Here is a 16,450-nt window from a genome sequence, read left to right as displayed (position 1 = left end):
TATCATTATGAGGCTAATAAAAAGTTTATTTCATGGCATAAGGCATGTATTTGCACTTGAACAAAAAAGAAATGCATGAATTTGTATCATTATATACCATTTGTCAAAGTTTGGTGTTTGTAGCATTTCATTGGTCGAGAGCGAATCACGCGAGAGTGACGAACTTTTGATTTCGCCAGCGCGACCCCCTGCAGAGTGAGATAACGTGTTATCTCATGCGAAATAACAACTTTAATCACGTGCAGCGCATCTGGACGTGCGACCTTTAGACTGTTTATCCATTTGAAATAAAGTCTATTATGAATAGATATTTCGTTGTTTACCTTGTAGTTTGGTTTTTCTTTGACAAGTGGTATATAATAAAAAACCTATTTATTGAGAACTCAGAAAACATTAGGTCTCGGGTCCACAAAACATAATATTATATCTCAACTGTAAATCATCCAATCAGAAAGCTCGATTTGTACCATGTGATCAGTAAATTAATCATGGAGTTCCATCGAATTTTTTCACATTATGCTATAAAAGTCGAATACCCCGCTGCAGCGGGGTATTCGACTTCGAATACCCCGCTGCAGCGGGGTATTCGAGTTTGCGTGTACCACGCGTGGATGCCTCGCACACGACTCGAGGTTGTCAACAATTTCGAAATGGAGGCAAAAGAAGCCATTTCACCCAGCTTTTGCGCTGCCTACCCGTTGTTTCGATATAATAATTATATAATTTATAGACCTTCCGCTCGGGGAATTCGACGAAATATTACCCCCTCGGGAAGATATATCCCTCGGGCAAAGCCCTCGGGATATATCTTCCCTTGGGGTAATATTTCGTCGAATTCCCCTCGCTCCAGGTCTATAAATGATAAATGTTTCCTTCGTTAAGTGTTAAATAAGTGTTAATTAGTAGCCTGGTACGCATTTCATCAAAACGAAAAGAAAATATTGAATTATTTAGTTTACCTAAAGTGCTAAATTAAAGTTTCTTTGGAGCATTTATTTGTGCCTTTTTCATTTAGAATTTCTCTGTTTTTCATCTCGTAGTGGATCGCCGGTAACGCCAACAAAACCGGAAATGACGTCATTAAGCAATTCATCATTTCATGCTCACAATTTAAACCACAAGACCATGCAGCAAAGTATACATCCTGTCTGAGTGGTCGTATTCGTCGCGTATATCTGTTAGGTCGTTTCTGCGAACATTGGAAATTTTGCAAGCTGAACTTAAAGGATTGGCATTAGGTGAATGTAAGTTTATTTAACGAATTATTTTAATAGAAAGTTAACCATTTACTAAAAATTAGTAAATGCATTACACTTTCATTTTCATTTTGTTTAAAGACTTACTATGAGGCCAATATACAGGGACATTCATCCACACACAATTTATATCTATATAAAATGTATCAAGCGTGTTTGAGTGCTCTTTTCGTGCTGCTCTTCTGAGATTTGCCAAACTAAGATGAAATTGAAAAGGGATCACGATGAATTGCCACATGAGCCACATCCTTCACTGTATTTGGACCTAAACCTTGAAGGGCATTTAGGAGCACGGTGGAAAGGAAATATAAGATATTTATAACGCCAAATAATCGTATTTATATATAGGCGTAATATACATCCACCTAATTAAACTGCCATCAAATTGAAAGTAAACGTGCAGATCTGTAGTTATAGACAGCTTAATTTGAGGGGGGGGTCATATTATTCATGTTTACACAGTTTAACAACAATATCTTTCAAACAAAATCACTTGGGCATAAGAATTCCACCCACCCAATTAATAATTGTACTTGCGTTTCTCGTGTCTGTTTTGATTCACAAAAATCGATGAAAACTTTTAATTGTTAGTTTAGCAATAAACTGTTAACACTTGACATCGAGCAGAAAAAACATGCTATATATTGCATGTGTGATACCATGAACATACTTTATCGCGTCGTCGCCGTCTCACTAAACAAAAGCAGCAAAATAAAGCATCTCCCAGAACTATTAAGTATACCTCAACACAATGACTAACGTTCAATGAGACGGCAAAATGATAAAGAAAAGTCAAGTAAAGAAAGTCAGACATAACTCAATGTAACAGAGATCGGAATATTTAAACGTGTACATATTTAAATATGAAGCCCAACAGTCAGTTAATGTAGTTTATATGTTGAGATTCTTTATAAGGATTTTGAACGTCTGGCAACTTAGCAAAGAAAAACACAATGAGACATTTTTGTGGCATATAATTTGGGCAGGAAGCGCTCGAAAAAAGGTCTAGAGGCTCTAATTAACCTACGTTTTTCCTAGAGGAACAGGAGGACCTCTAAGTTGCAGAGGGTGTGAGCCAGCTCTGTGCATGTTGTTCAGTGAGTTGAGACCTGATGATCTAGGGACCACCATTAGTTATACTGAGACAGTAAGGGCACTCAAAACCCGACAGAGCATGCAAAAACTATAGGTTTTTCTAGAGGAACAGGCGGACCTCTAGATAACAGGGGAACAGGCGGACCCCTGTTCAGATCAGTCAGCTCGACTCAAATATTGTCTGACTGACCCATCGAGTCTCTAGGTCAGGTCATCAGGTCGCGTTTTCGACCAAAATGACCTGTACAAATGCACTTCACGTGGTGAGGTGTTGTCCAGAAGGACAGCACTTCCTGCCATTGTTTAATCACTGCAATTCATTACAAGTTACAAGAAGAATATCGATAGACTATCTAGAGATAACATATGAACGAACTTAACGTATCAGTATATTTACATGCGGATGCCACAGCGGCCAGTCCTTCGCTGTGGGGAGGTGGGTGGGGTTTATTTTTGTAGTTTTTGTTTATAGTTACTTTTGAAACGCAGATATATGTATTACTGCCTTTCGATAGAGACCTTTAAATATTTGACCGGCGTTGTGGACGCATTGGCTGAGGTCTTGCGAATGACCAATGCATGCATGGGGAGCAGGCAAAATCCTTGCAGAAAAAAGGGGGCCATTGTTCAAGTCCACGTGAAGGGAAAGACCGTCAGGGGAGATTCGATTGGCCGTAACACAAGTTTGCATACGTTGTTCACATGCTAAGATGCCAGAGTTCGTTCAGATTTTGGACTTTATAACTATTAACATGCCTGGTAAAGACTGCCTTGTTCTATTGAGGCCTTGACCTTGCCCGGGCTAAAATTAGTGCATGCGATAACTATGACAGCTAGGCCAGAGATGGTCCATATGTAGGGTGAAATAGGACCTTCTAGAACATATTACTCCATTAACCGCAAATTTATAACTTGCGTATAAATTTTTTATTTAATGTAGTTTATATGTTGAGATTCTTTATAAGGATTTTGAACGTCTGGCAACTTAGCAAAGAAAAACACAATGAGACATTTTTGTGGCATATAATTTGGGCAGGAAGCGCTCGAAAAAAGGTCTAGAGGCTCTAATTAACCTAAGTTTTTCCTAGAGGAACAGGAGGACCTCTAAGTTGCAGAGGGTGTGAGCCAGCTCTGTGCATGTTGTTCAGTGAGTTGAGACCTGATGATCTAGGGACCACCATTAGTTATACTGAGACAGTAAGGGCACTCAAAACCCGACAGAGCATGCAAAAACTATAGGTTTTTCTAGAGGAACAGGCGGACCTCTAGATAACAGGGGAACAGGCGGACCCCTGTTCAGGTCAGTCAGCTCGACTCAAATATTGTCTGACTGACCCATCGAGTCTCTAGGTCAGGTCATCAGGTCGCGTTTTCGACCAAAATGACCTGTACAAATGCACTTCACGTGGTGAGGTGTTGTCCAGAAGGACAGCACTTCCTGCCATTAATGGCGGTCTGCACAAAGTGCAAACCGCCATTTCCGCCACGGGAAGTAGCCGAATTAGAGTCCTGTCTTTCGACAGCAGAGAGGGCCACCCTAAAATGTCTTTAAACACAATCTTGCAAAGGTGGCCGGCAATTGTGTGTATGTGGGTCCTTGAACAAACAGATTCGAAGATATCGTGCAGTTGCCGTGGTAGCATGACAGAACAAAACATACGGCAGGCTATGAGTTTGCAGGAAGGATCCACATACACACAAATAGGGGACTGGTGTTATACGGACTATACAGCAAGGAAGCATAATGATTGAGTTTAAAAGGTAGATATTAAAACAAAATTTTTAATGTTTGGTACTTGCAGTTAGTTTGTATGGAACGGAAGCTAAGACGTCCTTTGGAGTTCTAATGTATCTCTCGTAACAGTCTGAAGACCAACGTCCTAGCGTTTTGATGAGCCAAGAGGGTAGGCCGGCTGAGCCCGCAGCTGTAGCAGCTCCGATCCTGAAACTATGAGAGGCGTAGAGTTTTTCGGCTAGTCCTTGCCCTTGAAGTAGATGACGTAGATGCGATGTTAGGGTTACACGTGTAAGTGGGACACCTGATGTAAATTGGAACAGTGGACGAGGGGTTTGGCCAGACGATGACTGGAGTAGATATGTTTTCATAGCTCGAACCGGGCAGAGTTTATTACGCGATGAGCCGATTGTCAAACGGCATCCACGACGAAAAGGGTCGGTTTTGGAACGCTTGATCAAGACATCGTAATATTCTGCGTGGAGGATATTTGGGTGGAAAATAATGTCATTGCGGGATAGGTGGCACTCGGGATCGAAAGGAGAATTACACGTGAATTCACTACAGCGTAGGAAGCCAAAAAAGGCCAGAGTGAAGGCGGCCCAAAGCATCACATTGTCTAAACAGTCTGTAAACTGAGGTCGTAGGGCAGAATGAAGGGACTCGAGTTCGGTCACAGTGATAGGGCGTCGATCCCGCAATTTTTCACCCTTGAGGCGCTTCAGACCTTTTAGACTTTTTTCTAATAGTTGCATGCTCCCCATGTCGATGGGATTTGAAAATTTACGTGGAGGTAAGACACGCTAGCTAAGTATGTTTTAACAGTTGAATATGAAACAGATTTGGATAGATGACCGACGAAGTAGAGCAGGGTAATTTCAGTCGCAGGCAGTAAAGGTGAACCGGGTGTCACGATACCTTGTGCAAGGCAGAATGAAATGAATTGTTTTATGCCGGCGGCGTAGGTTTGTTTGGTTGACGGTGCCCATGAATGCTGAATAAGTTCATAAACACGGTTCTTTAAGTTTGAATCATGGATACTGGGATGACGCAAGGCAGAGGAGAGGCCAGCGGCGCTAATTGTTTGAAGCGGTCCATCTGAAAACGAGAGAGCGAGTCAGCAATGCCATTGTCAAGTCCGCGTACATGCCTGGCCGTAAATGTAAAGTTGTTTTGCAAAGTACAAAGAACAATCGGTCGGAGTAAGTCCATTATCTTCGGACATTTTGACGTCTTCTGATGAGAATTTGGACAACGGACTCGTTGTCACAGAAAACAACCAATGCTTTTGTTGCCCATTGGGCACCCCAGAGACAACATGCAAAGATAAATTGGGTAAAGCTCTTGCCATGCGATCGAAATACCAGTTTGTTAGCGATATTTTGGCTGGGTAGCCACCGGCCCGAAACCATTGTCCTGCTAAGTATCCACCAAAACCGATGGAACCTGCTGCATCGCAAATAAATTCAAGTGAGGGCGAGGGGGTCTGCCCGAGCTCAAGAAAAAGACTAATACCATTCCAGTGTTTGAGAAAAAACTTCCCACAGCTAAATCCTTATAAAACCCGTGTTCAACTTCACAAAATGATAGGGCTGTTTAATACCACAATGTAAGGGCAATCATGCGTCGGAGGAATGTGCGTCCTGGGGCAATGACTCGGCATGCAAACTGAAGGATCCCAATAAGAGATTGAAGCTCCTTTAACATACAGCAAGAGCGTTTGTGCCATTGCGCAAGAAGGGTCCTAGCCTGACTTAATTTATCCTCGGGCAGGAGAGCCAGCATGTGGATGGAATCAAGAGTAATCCCAAGAAATTCTAAGGTTTGGGTAGGAGCAAAAGTTTTTCCAGGTGCTATGGGGACATTCAGTTCAGTGAACAAACACAACAACTTACACAGTGAAGTCAGGCATAAAGGACGGGGGCAGCCTCAGCGATAAAGAAATCGTCCAAAATATGGAGAACATTTGGAATACCTAATTTGTGTAGGAGAATCCATTCGAGGGCATCCGAAAGCATGTTAAAAATGTACGGTGCACTGCGAAGGCCGAAGGGAAGAACACGATCGAAAAAATACAGTCCCCGCCATTTCATGCCTAGGAGTTCCCAGTCATCGGGGTGAACTGGGATATTACGGAACGCGGATTGAACATCGGTTTTGGCCATGAAACAGTTCGGGCCTAGTTCAAGAAGGATTCTCATAGCGTCGTCAATTCGGACGTACTGTAAAGAGTAATCTTCGGATGAAATATTAGCATTAACGCTAGTGGTTGATGATTTTGGATAGGAAAGGTGAAAAATGGTTCTCCATTTGGATGAGTTCTTCTTAGGGACAAGGCCCAAGGGGTAGACTTGGAAGTTTGTAAATGGAGGGCTAGTGAAGGGGCCAACTGTGTGGCCTTGTTTGACTTCGTTGAGCAGGTTTTCATCCACTATTTCCGGCGACATAAGGGCCGTTTTAAGATTAGGTGAAACGAAGGGGTGACGGGGCCCCTTATACCCAATTTTAAAACCCGCCCTTAAACCCGAACAGAGGGCAACAACAAATTCGCGATCTGGGTGGTTAGTTAGCATGGACTCCAGGAGATTAACGTTAATTGGTGTAACTGGTTTAATCTATCAACAAACTCCTTACTTGTGTTTTGTGCGACGCGGAGTGTCATCAGTTCTCGCAGAGCTGGTGTCAGCGTGTTCATATGCCGCATGCCGTCCGCCACAGCCGGATCGATTACACCGATGTTCGAAGGAACATGGGTTTGCTGAGCACGGGAGGCCCCCGTTAAAATTGCGGCAGAATCCTCGGTTGGGGAAATTGCTTGACCGGCCGCCTTCGGACCTTGATGAGGAAAGAGGGCAAACATCAGACATGTGATCGGCGCCGCCACAGACAAAGCAGATAGTGCGCGCGAGACCTGTGAACTTATCTAGCCACAGCTGGAGATGACGTTCGCCCCAATTGAGCGCTGGATGTTTCGCGGCGAGCTTGCGAAAATCTATGTCGTACGCATACCAAGCCAAACCTTTAAACTTTTGTGAAGCCTCTCGGATTATGCGCTGGTAGGCAAACAGCTGCGAAGCTTTGTGCGGAAATTTAGCGACAACAACCGAAGCGTAAACACCGAAGGCTGTTAGCCACTTATCAAGACTGTCGATTTTTGGACGCTTGCCGAAATTTGAGAAATTCGGAAGAGGTATCGAATAGCCCTGATCACCTTCGACTGACAGGCGAATTGGACCGAAAGAGGGGCGGTCTGAATTACCCGGGAGAAGCAAAGAGAAATCGACAAACTCACCGTTAACGATCTGTTCCTCGACTTTCTTAGGCAGACTGGGAGTCTCTGACGGTAATGAGGTGGATGACGAGTAAACTGGCGAAGACGAGATTAAAGTGGCAACGCTGGAAGGATTACCCAGATCGAAAGAGGGTGTTGGCGCGGACTGCGCGATAAGGCTCGCTGCTGGCGATGGTTGTGGAAGCGGTGGTTGAGGCGATGGTGGCGTGTCGCGGGCCAAAACGTCGCGGAGCAACGGTGCGAGGTTAACTGCCAACGAGCGGAGAGATTCAGCGGAAAATTGAGGCGTACTGGGAGTCAGATCACGTGGTGGTAGAGCTGGTGTTAAGGCTGGAGAATTTGCCGTTCTGTCGTGATCAGCAAGGCGGCGTAAAAGAACGTCACGCGAACCAGAAAGAGAGAGGTTTCGCTGGGCCAAGAGAAGATGGAGGACTTTGGTGGACATGTCGGCGTAGTTCGTGGCAGAACCAAGCGGCTGTTCGCTGATGTGGTTGGCCGCGTTCGACGTCTCGCTATTGGTTTCCGCCACAGTTTGTTCGTTTTGACGCGATGGACGAGTACGAGTTGAACGGCGCTTTTTAGCTTGCTTCGGCATTGTAGTTTTTGTTTATAGTTACTTTTGAAACGCAGATATATGTATTACTGCCTTTCGATAGAGACCTTTAAATATTTGACCGGCGTTGTGGACGCATTGGCTGAGGTCTTGCGAATGACCAATGCATGCATGGGGGGCAGGCAAAATCCTTGCAGAAAAAAGGGGGCCATTGTTCAAGTCCACGTGAAGGGAAAGACCGTCAGGGGAGATTCGATTGGCCGTAACACAAGTTTGCATACGTTGTTCACATGCTAAGATGCCAGAGTTCGTTCAGATTTTGGACTTTATAACTATTAACATGCCTGGTAAAGACTGCCTTGTTCTATTGAGGCCTTGACCTTGCCCGGGCTAAAATTAGTGCATGCGATAACTATGACAGCTAGGCCAGAGATGGTCCATATGTAGGGTGAAATAGGACCTTCTAGAACATATTACTCCATTAACCGCAAATTTATAACTTGCGTATAAATTTTTTATTTCGTAATTAAATGCAAAGACTCAAACAAAAACTCTCGCCAGTTTAATTTAATCAATCTATCTTGACCGCTCGCTGTTTAATATGATGTCATATAATATTATAGCCCGCAGGGCGCAGTTAACATAAAAGAGAGAAAACTGGGAAAGTTTTTCTTTATCTGTTATATAAAAGTTTTTCTTTATCAGTTTTTCTTTATTAGTTAGAATTTATATAGTGACACGGAATTGTGCATAGTAAATCAGTATATACCTGTTTGAGGAATAAAATTTTTTGTGCTGACTTGATATCTTGAAAGTTTAGTTATAGTGAAGTATTTGTTCTCGCTTAAGGTGTGAAAGTCTATGACTGCTACGTAATGCAGCAGGCAAACGAATGATTTCACTTCACCTTTACGACTGTGTTTGTTTCTGAAAAGTTTGAAACACCACACATTATTTCAGCGTAGGCTTTACCCAAGTCATTTCAAAATATATGCTTAGAAGGTTATGTCTCGGTATTTTGCTTCGTTTCTAATGGCGAGGGGTTGCTGCATGCATGTATTTCTACTAGTACATTAGAATATGTACTGCTGTTATACTGTAGACAGTATTTGAAGCTTATGCAGTGCGGACAATTATTATACGGTCAATAAACAATGACGATTGGAGTTCTGTATAATTGAATTCCTAACAAATGGAATACATTTTACAACGGTTATTTTACTTCATTACACATATCATTTATAGACCTGGAGCGAGGGGAATTCGACGAAATATTACCCCCAAGGGAAGATATATCCCGAGGGCTTCGCCCGTATTCGACTTTTATAGCATAATGTGAAAAAATTCGATGGAACTCCATGATTAATTAACTGATCACGTGGTACAAATCGTGCTTTCTGATTGGATGATTTACAGTTGAGATATAATATTAGCATTAATAGCCGATATGCTTAGATACATTTGACACCATATTATGGGTACAAAATATAATATACAGGTTGACAATGTATTTAGATCTTTCTTACTAAGATAATAATAAGTAAACTCAAAAATACAGAGAGAAGCGTAGCAATTTCTTCAATTAACGACTGATGCAACTTTCGCCCTGCGATTTTCCAATACGTATGCCAGTATTTGTTATATTGTCTCGTTGACGTAATATCCTACTGTAAAAGTTTTGCAGTAAATTGACTTGTCAAAAGATAAACGCCTGGCTTTTTTATATTATATACATTCATTTCAGCAAGCCATGTCTTCAAAAAGCATCGTCAAAAAAACGAAAAACGCTGGATCCTCGTGGCGGGATAAAATGTTTAAAACCGTGGTTGAGGTTGTGAATATTTTCCGGAAAAAAACAAGAAGTCGTAAGCTCGAAAATGGTTTTTATGAAAAAAGGTCATTTTTTCAACATGTTCAGTTTTTTAAAGGCCTTGAATCTGATTCAGTAAAAGTATGTGTTGATTCGGAAAAGAAAAAAGTGATTATTAAAGGCCAAGGAGATGACTTTTTCAAAGCCTGCGACAAGTGTGATGGCCTCTTAAAAATGATGGTGGAAAATAAAAAGAAAAGGCTGAAAGATAAAAGGATGTGGGATATATTAAGTCAGAAGATGGAGCTTGTTGAGAAAAGGTTAAAATCAGATTGCATTGAGGCTAAGGTTTGTTTCCTTACTTTAAGTATAAGTTTGTATTAACTAACTCTTAGCTGTAATGCCGGTTTAGAAAAAGTTAATTAACACTATTTTTGCATGCAGACTTTTGCATAGAAAATTACATCACCAAATCATCGTTCTTAAATCTTAATCTAAACGACCATAAATGAAATTAATTCCTGATTTCCTGTCTTACCGTGGATTGCTTATTTCCACATTTATTTTATTGTGCGAATTGTAAGAAATTCTATTAAATGGATGCATTGAAGAAGGATGTTTTGCACTTTTCTATGTGGCACTTTAGAGGAAAACTTCAGATCCATTAAACGATTGCTCTTAATTGATAACGACAATCTACACGCTATCGCACTTGCCGAAATCCTGTATTGTTCCAAATGTTTTCGTTTCCATTAATAACATCAAACTGACCCTTTAGCATTCATTTTTTTATCCCAACCATACTATAAGAGCTGTGTCCCCGTTTCGCAGTTCCTCTTCGTTTTTTTTCTCGCCTTTCTTAGCAACTTATTAAAAAGCCACTTATTTTAAAAACCAGATAGAGCTCGAAAAATCTGGAGATTCGGTGCTTATCACAGCTATGAATGACCTCGAATTTACGAGAGCTGGAAAAGCTCTGGATGACTCATTATCATAAAAACAGTTCCTATTCCAAAAAATGCCGACATTGTTCCTGAAGGTGCTGAGTTTGAAAACTTTAAAGCGGAGCAAGAGAAAAGTCGGGTCTTAAAGGTGTACATGGAAACAACAAGTGACAGAAAATGCAAAGAAGTGAGTCTTATCGGCGCTAAAGAGGACGTGATACAGGCACAAAAACAAACGGAAGAGTTTGTTGCATCGAAAATACCCAAACCAAAACCCCCGCCGACAAGTAAGTGTATTTATGATTAGAAATGCATTCGTACATAATTTCCTCACCATTTCAAACAAAAAATATTTCTTAAGCTTGTCTGACCTTGACCGATAATTACATCATCCCCGAGCGGGCGCGGAGCGCCTGCGAGGGTACTAATTCCGCTCGGAGATTAGGAATTACACCCGGAACCCGGAAGAACATAGCTGAATCCAAAGTTGTCCAAATTCTATGTCATGGACGGTCGACGTTGGGTGGTTTTGTAAGTTATGCGCATGCGCGAGTAACGACTAGTAATCAACAAATATTCTGATTGGCTAAGACAGAAAGTTTAAAATAGCGAGGGCTGCATGCATGTATTTCTAGTATCAAATAATAGATCAGTAAAAAAATAGTCGATAAGACGATAGCTACTAATTTTTTATCATTCGGACCATAAATATTCCATTCAATGAAACATATCGCCCGGCACTCTCCTGCGCGAGGCGGGCCGGTTATCGTCTCTCACAACTTAAATAGAGGGTTTCTTTCCATAGGCGTACGGGCGCCACTTTGTTTGGGTGGAAGGGCAAAAAAAATCACCAGAATTTATTAATTATACCATGCGCCCGAATTACCAGATTTGTAACAATAAACTTGGCAAAGCGGCGGATTGCTTTCAAGAAAGTGTAACAAAAATGGCGAAATAGAATACAAATATAAGATATATATTACAAAACTTTGTTTTAAAAATTTTTTTTTCAGTTAGCCCGAATTTTATGCTGAACTTTGCCCGAATTTCTTGATTCTGAAATTTTTTTTGAGGAAGGGGAAGGGGGCAAGTGCCGCCCTGTCTTGTACGCCTATGTTTCTTTCCTTACCAAAGTTTAATGCTGCAGTTGCCTGTCGGACGGCGAAATTGTTATGTCTGTTACTCTAGACCAGCACTGTCTTCCAAAACTTGCGTATGACTGTCCTTATGGGGGGATCGCAATGAAAAAAGAGAGAACTTTGGAAAGAATGCATAATATATTCTATTAACATAGGAATTCCCCTTTTGGTTGCATGCAAATTACAGTTAAATTAATGACACGTACTGTTTTTACAATACCAACGTTTTTGTTTGCCTTAGCTCATTGGCAGGTTACGTTTTCAGATTTTGCACATACGCCTGTCGCATAAAAATGCGTCCATGACGTCGCATAATTGCACATAGTTATTTTAGGACAAATTTCGGCAGCGATGAATGTGGTGTTATAAAAATGTTGCTCCTTGGTTTTAGATCCTCAGAAAAATCGTAGTCAAATTGACAATCCTGTTTGTTCGAGAGGTGCAGGAAAACCTGGAGGTAACTTTCAGTAATAGTAATTTGTTATATTTTGTAGCTGATCTATTTTATTATAAAACATAAAAAAACTAATAAAACCTTACGTTTAAGTCATTATTAAACTCTCACCTTTATACTCGTTAAAAACACTATGCGTACAGTATTTGTGTGATATCTTTTATACACTGTAAGGGATCCGCGAATCAAATTTTTTTAAAAACGAAAGAAAGAAATACACTGATTTACGAATCGTCTGCAACTGAAAATAGTGTATAATTATATAAGATGTGAATATATAATTATACTAAAATGAAGTGGATGAATAATTGATTCTGGTCATACTCCATGTTTAATATGCAAAATGCAAAACATCGATACAAAGCGATGATCCCAGAAAAAACTTTTAAAAAACTGGAGAAAATATCTTGAAATCCTAAGTGAACAAATTTTAACAAAAATAATGCAATAATGCAGAGCTTTATGCTTTGGAAAGCTTTCGAAAGGTCTAACTATGAATGCAGGTGCATCCAGCGCATCCATTGCATCCAGCGCAGTACAAACGATCGTCATACTTTGTTCAGTTAACTAGCCTTATTAATGTAATTCTCACGGGAAGATAAAAAGTTAGAAAAAAACCTTCTATAATCGATAGGGAAACCGTAAGGGAAGACACGATCGCCGTTGCCGTTCGCTTCCGAACGGAATGTTTTGAACAGCTGAGAACGACAACGCAATAAACATGATTATCGAAAACTTCTTAGGAAATGTCTGTCAGATCGAGTTAGGCCGAGGTCTTACCGCGATCAGACCAAGGTTTGATGTGGGTTAACCGCAGTTTTTGTTAGGTTATTTTAGGACAGTATTGTATTCGATATAGACAACTTTTATGACTAATCAAGAGTCCTGTGGAATACTATTTATTTAAAAAAGTATTTGTTTTATTTAACTACAGGCCAGCCAAAAACAAAGTGATTTTACTGGAAAGTTTAAATTTTTAAAGGCGAAAAAAAAACACGCATCACGGAAAAAAATGGCGTAGAAAAAGTCAAAAAGCCTCATTCAGCGAACTGAAACCATGCAAATGACTTGACATAATTGACGCGGTCTCGATGAATAATAATTAGGCCCTATTCATATAAAGTCAAAAATTCATTGACAAAACTATTTTTTCTTCTAATTTGCATTATTCTTAAATTTTAGATGGCACCGTGACCGTTCTTCTGAGGAAAGGAGATATAACAACGTTCAAAGGTGATGCAATTATCAATCTTTTACCAGATAATCTCAAGCTCGGTAATGGTGGCGCAGTATGTAACAATATCCTGAGAGTTGGTGGTGAAATGATTCAGCAGGAAATTAATAAAGCTTGTCAACTTATTCAACATACTCCTGGGATCCGATTTATCACCTCAGCGGGATCCTCCAGAAATGTAAAAAAAATCATCCACTTTGTATTAAGTAGCTTGGATACAATGGGCCTCCAAAATGACATAAAGGAGTGCTTTTTCTTGGCGCAAAGATATTCCCTCCGTTCTATCTTGATCCCAGCAATAGGAACTGCGAATTTTAATCTTTCTTCACGGGCCTCAGCTGAAATTATTTTCAATGCTATGTCGAATTTTTCAACTGCCTGCACGTATCATCTAACCGTGATTGTCGTGGTTTTTCAAGAAAAAATGTTACCAGATTTTAAAAGTGTTTTAAACGAAAGTGTCGAAAAATGCTTCTCACTTAAGCCAGAAGAATCGAATGCAGGTAGGAGTTGAGAGGGCAAGGATAACAATGAAACTATGAAAGAGGGATAGCCCTTTAGTAAGAAATAAAGAGGCATATCCCTTTTTCATAGTTTCATCCTTATCGTCGCCTTTGTAGTTAAAGTGACGACTTACATTTCAAAGGCGATTCTCCATTACGTCCGCTTTGCCCACGCGGGCGAAACACGTTTCATGAGCTTATTTTCAAAGGCGCCTTCGTCCGCGCGGGCGTAATGATGTTCTTTACAATTACTGAAGGATTTTGACTTGTCTAGGGCCTATGCATGGTTCTCAAAATTTTATTTGCCACTAAAAATTCAAAATTCGCGTCGCGTTGACAACCGTGCGTTGACGAATGACGTCCAGTGTGTGTGGGCCATTATACACTACAAATATTTAGGTTGTGATACGATAATTGTCGTATCCGGCAGAATGAATATATGTTATTTACCAGATTGAAAGTCGGTACAGGGAAATATTTTCCGAGGTCTCAAAAACAGCCCGAGGCCGAAGGCTGAGGGAAGTTTTGAAACTGAGGGGAATATTTCCCTATAGGGACCGACTAAACAGGTAAATAATAGATTTATTTTTTTCTTGCGGTCCGAATTCAAGAAAAAAAAATTAAAAATAATATCGAGGTTAGGTTTCGTGAATACTTTTGGTCGTTTAACAATAATAATAATAATAATAATAATAAAATTTTTAAAGCGCATATTCACTGCTGTCCTATGCGCTTAACAAACCCAATAACATGCATCAAGCTTGCTGCGAGACATTTACGGAATTTGACGATGACGCGTTTAAAATACTCCTTCGAATCATAGTCGAATAAAGGTTATTGATTTAAAAAGCTGTTTGCGTTGTTATCAATAATATGAATTTAGTGAGTCATGAGACGTTTAACCATTTGGTTTAGGTTCGAAAACAATTCTATGGAGCCGAATTCGAAGTAGTGCCCGTAGCGACCTGATTTTGTTTAGTGCATGCAGATCATCCTTCTGGACGTCGCAGATCATCCTTCTGGATGTCATTCAAAAACGTATACAAGATCCATATGTGGCTTTCCACGATAATATTCAACTTGTGATATACGAATGATTAAACCTAATTTAACTTTCTACCCTTTTTTCAGTTAAATTACCAACAAACTGGACTGTGCAAGCAAAGGATATCGTTGTGCAATTGGTTAAACTTCAACAAACATCGAGTGGATACATTAAAATATTAAGCCTGTTTCGAAAAAGTGACGTCAGCGGTTGGGTGGTGACTATGATCGAACGAATACAAAATCCTGGCCTTTATAGAGCGTACATTGCAAAGAAGCAGTCAATGTGTACAAGGAATGAATTAAAATTGTTTCATGGGACGGACTCTAAAAATATTGCTGCTATCAATACTCAAAATTTCAGCAGAGGATTTGCCGGGGAAAATGGTGAGTACCTGAATTTTTATAAACTGTATCGATCCTTTTCAAATATTTATCGAAGAACCTGAAAACAATCTCTTTGAAGCTTTATCTAAGATCTAAGTGAACGCCTTCCGAACTTAGATTTGTCGAGCCTGAATCATCAAAATAAGAGGCAAAGGGACGAAACATTTTCCGTTATTTCAACCACTTCCCTTCTATCAAAGTTTTATAAAAACTTAATTATTTATCCCTGATGACAATCCGGCTCACAGAAACTGTTAGAGTAGCTAAAGAAATAACTGGCTAGAATCACAAACATAACTAATTTATATACATGCATGCAATGCCCATTAAAGTAAACTTACTTTTTTAAAGCTACACGGTATGGTAATGGTGTGTATTTCGCCAGAGATTCTTCCTATTCCGTCAACTATTGCAAAAGTGAAGTTGGTAGAAATTTGAAATTATACGTCGTGAAAGTTTTGATTGGAGAGTACACCCTTGGCAGAGAAGGAATGAAGGCGCCACCCCTACGGGGTGATCGAAAAAATCCCGGATTACAGTTCGATTCCCTCGTTAACAACATGACGGATCCCTCAATTTTTGTTATATTTCAAGATCATCAATGTTATCCTGAATACCTTATTTCTTTTAAAAAGAAAGTTAAGTAACCTTTAAGTAGTTATAGTACAAAATTTGGAATCAACAATCAATATAGCCAAAAAATAACCACAATTATCAGACATAATTTCAAACATAGCTATTCAACAGATGTATAACCATGCAAACGCTCTATAGTTATGTAATCTTTGTAGGCTCTATGATTATACTGAACTATTATTAGCTAAACATCCAAACAAATAAAGCTTTACTGCAGTGTTTAGTTGATTTGCAAGTGAACAGCCTTTAAATCAGCTATATGATCCACAAATGAATTGATCGCGAGTGAGTTGGATTGGATAAATTTAAATCGTTTTAACAAACCTAATATGTAAATGCCTATAATACGTAAATATAAAAGGAAATAA

General features: G+C 40.1%; 2 protein-coding genes across 2 annotated transcripts; one reads left to right on the top strand and one right to left on the bottom strand.

Annotated features, from left to right (window-relative positions):
- The first annotated feature begins 1,151 nt into the window (after positions 1-1,151).
- LOC114526160 (protein mono-ADP-ribosyltransferase PARP15-like) lies at positions 1,152-16,423 on the top strand. The gene is made up of 7 exons (XM_028547680.1): positions 1,152-1,244; positions 9,676-10,089; positions 10,640-10,972; positions 12,216-12,281; positions 13,461-14,015; positions 15,147-15,446; positions 15,798-16,423. The coding sequence occupies exons 3-7, from the start codon at positions 10,840-10,842 to the stop codon at positions 16,091-16,093; spliced, it is 1,350 nt and encodes a 449-aa protein (XP_028403481.1). The 5' UTR covers positions 1,152-1,244; positions 9,676-10,089; positions 10,640-10,839; the 3' UTR covers positions 16,094-16,423.
- Positions 6,653-7,973, bottom strand: LOC114526113. Its single transcript, XM_028547615.1, has 2 exons — positions 7,379-7,973; positions 6,653-6,921 (listed from the first exon to the last, which is right to left on the bottom strand). The coding sequence occupies exons 1-2, from the start codon at positions 7,971-7,973 to the stop codon at positions 6,653-6,655; spliced, it is 864 nt and encodes a 287-aa protein (XP_028403416.1).
- Positions 16,424-16,450: the final 27 nt, after the last annotated feature.

This window comes from Dendronephthya gigantea, unplaced genomic scaffold, assembly GCF_004324835.1.
Source record: "Dendronephthya gigantea isolate DGI-Jeju-01 unplaced genomic scaffold, DenGig_1.0 000037F, whole genome shotgun sequence".
In the NCBI taxonomy this organism is placed as follows: domain Eukaryota; kingdom Metazoa; phylum Cnidaria; class Anthozoa; order Malacalcyonacea; family Nephtheidae; genus Dendronephthya; species Dendronephthya gigantea.
This window is presented reverse-complemented; position numbering and strand designations above follow the sequence as displayed.

What these genes read in the sequence shown, in the direction of transcription:
- LOC114526113 (XM_028547615.1), bottom strand. Translation starts at nt 7,973, where the DNA reads ATGCCGAAGCAAGCTAAAAAGCGCCGTTCAACTCGTACTCGTCCATCG. An exon ending in CGAGGAACAGATCGTTAACG is followed by an intron (nt 6,922 to 7,378) that starts GTGAGTTTGTCG and finishes TTCCTCATCAAG; the next exon opens with GTCCGAAGGCGGCCGGTCAA.
- LOC114526160 (XM_028547680.1), top strand. Translation starts at nt 10,840, where the DNA reads ATGGAAACAACAAGTGACAGAAAATGCAAAGAAGTGAGTCTTATCGGC. An exon ending in AGGTGCAGGAAAACCTGGAG is followed by an intron (nt 12,282 to 13,460) that starts GTAACTTTCAGT and finishes CTTAAATTTTAG; the next exon opens with ATGGCACCGTGACCGTTCTT. An exon ending in GCCAGAAGAATCGAATGCAG is followed by an intron (nt 14,016 to 15,146) that starts GTAGGAGTTGAG and finishes CCCTTTTTTCAG; the next exon opens with TTAAATTACCAACAAACTGG.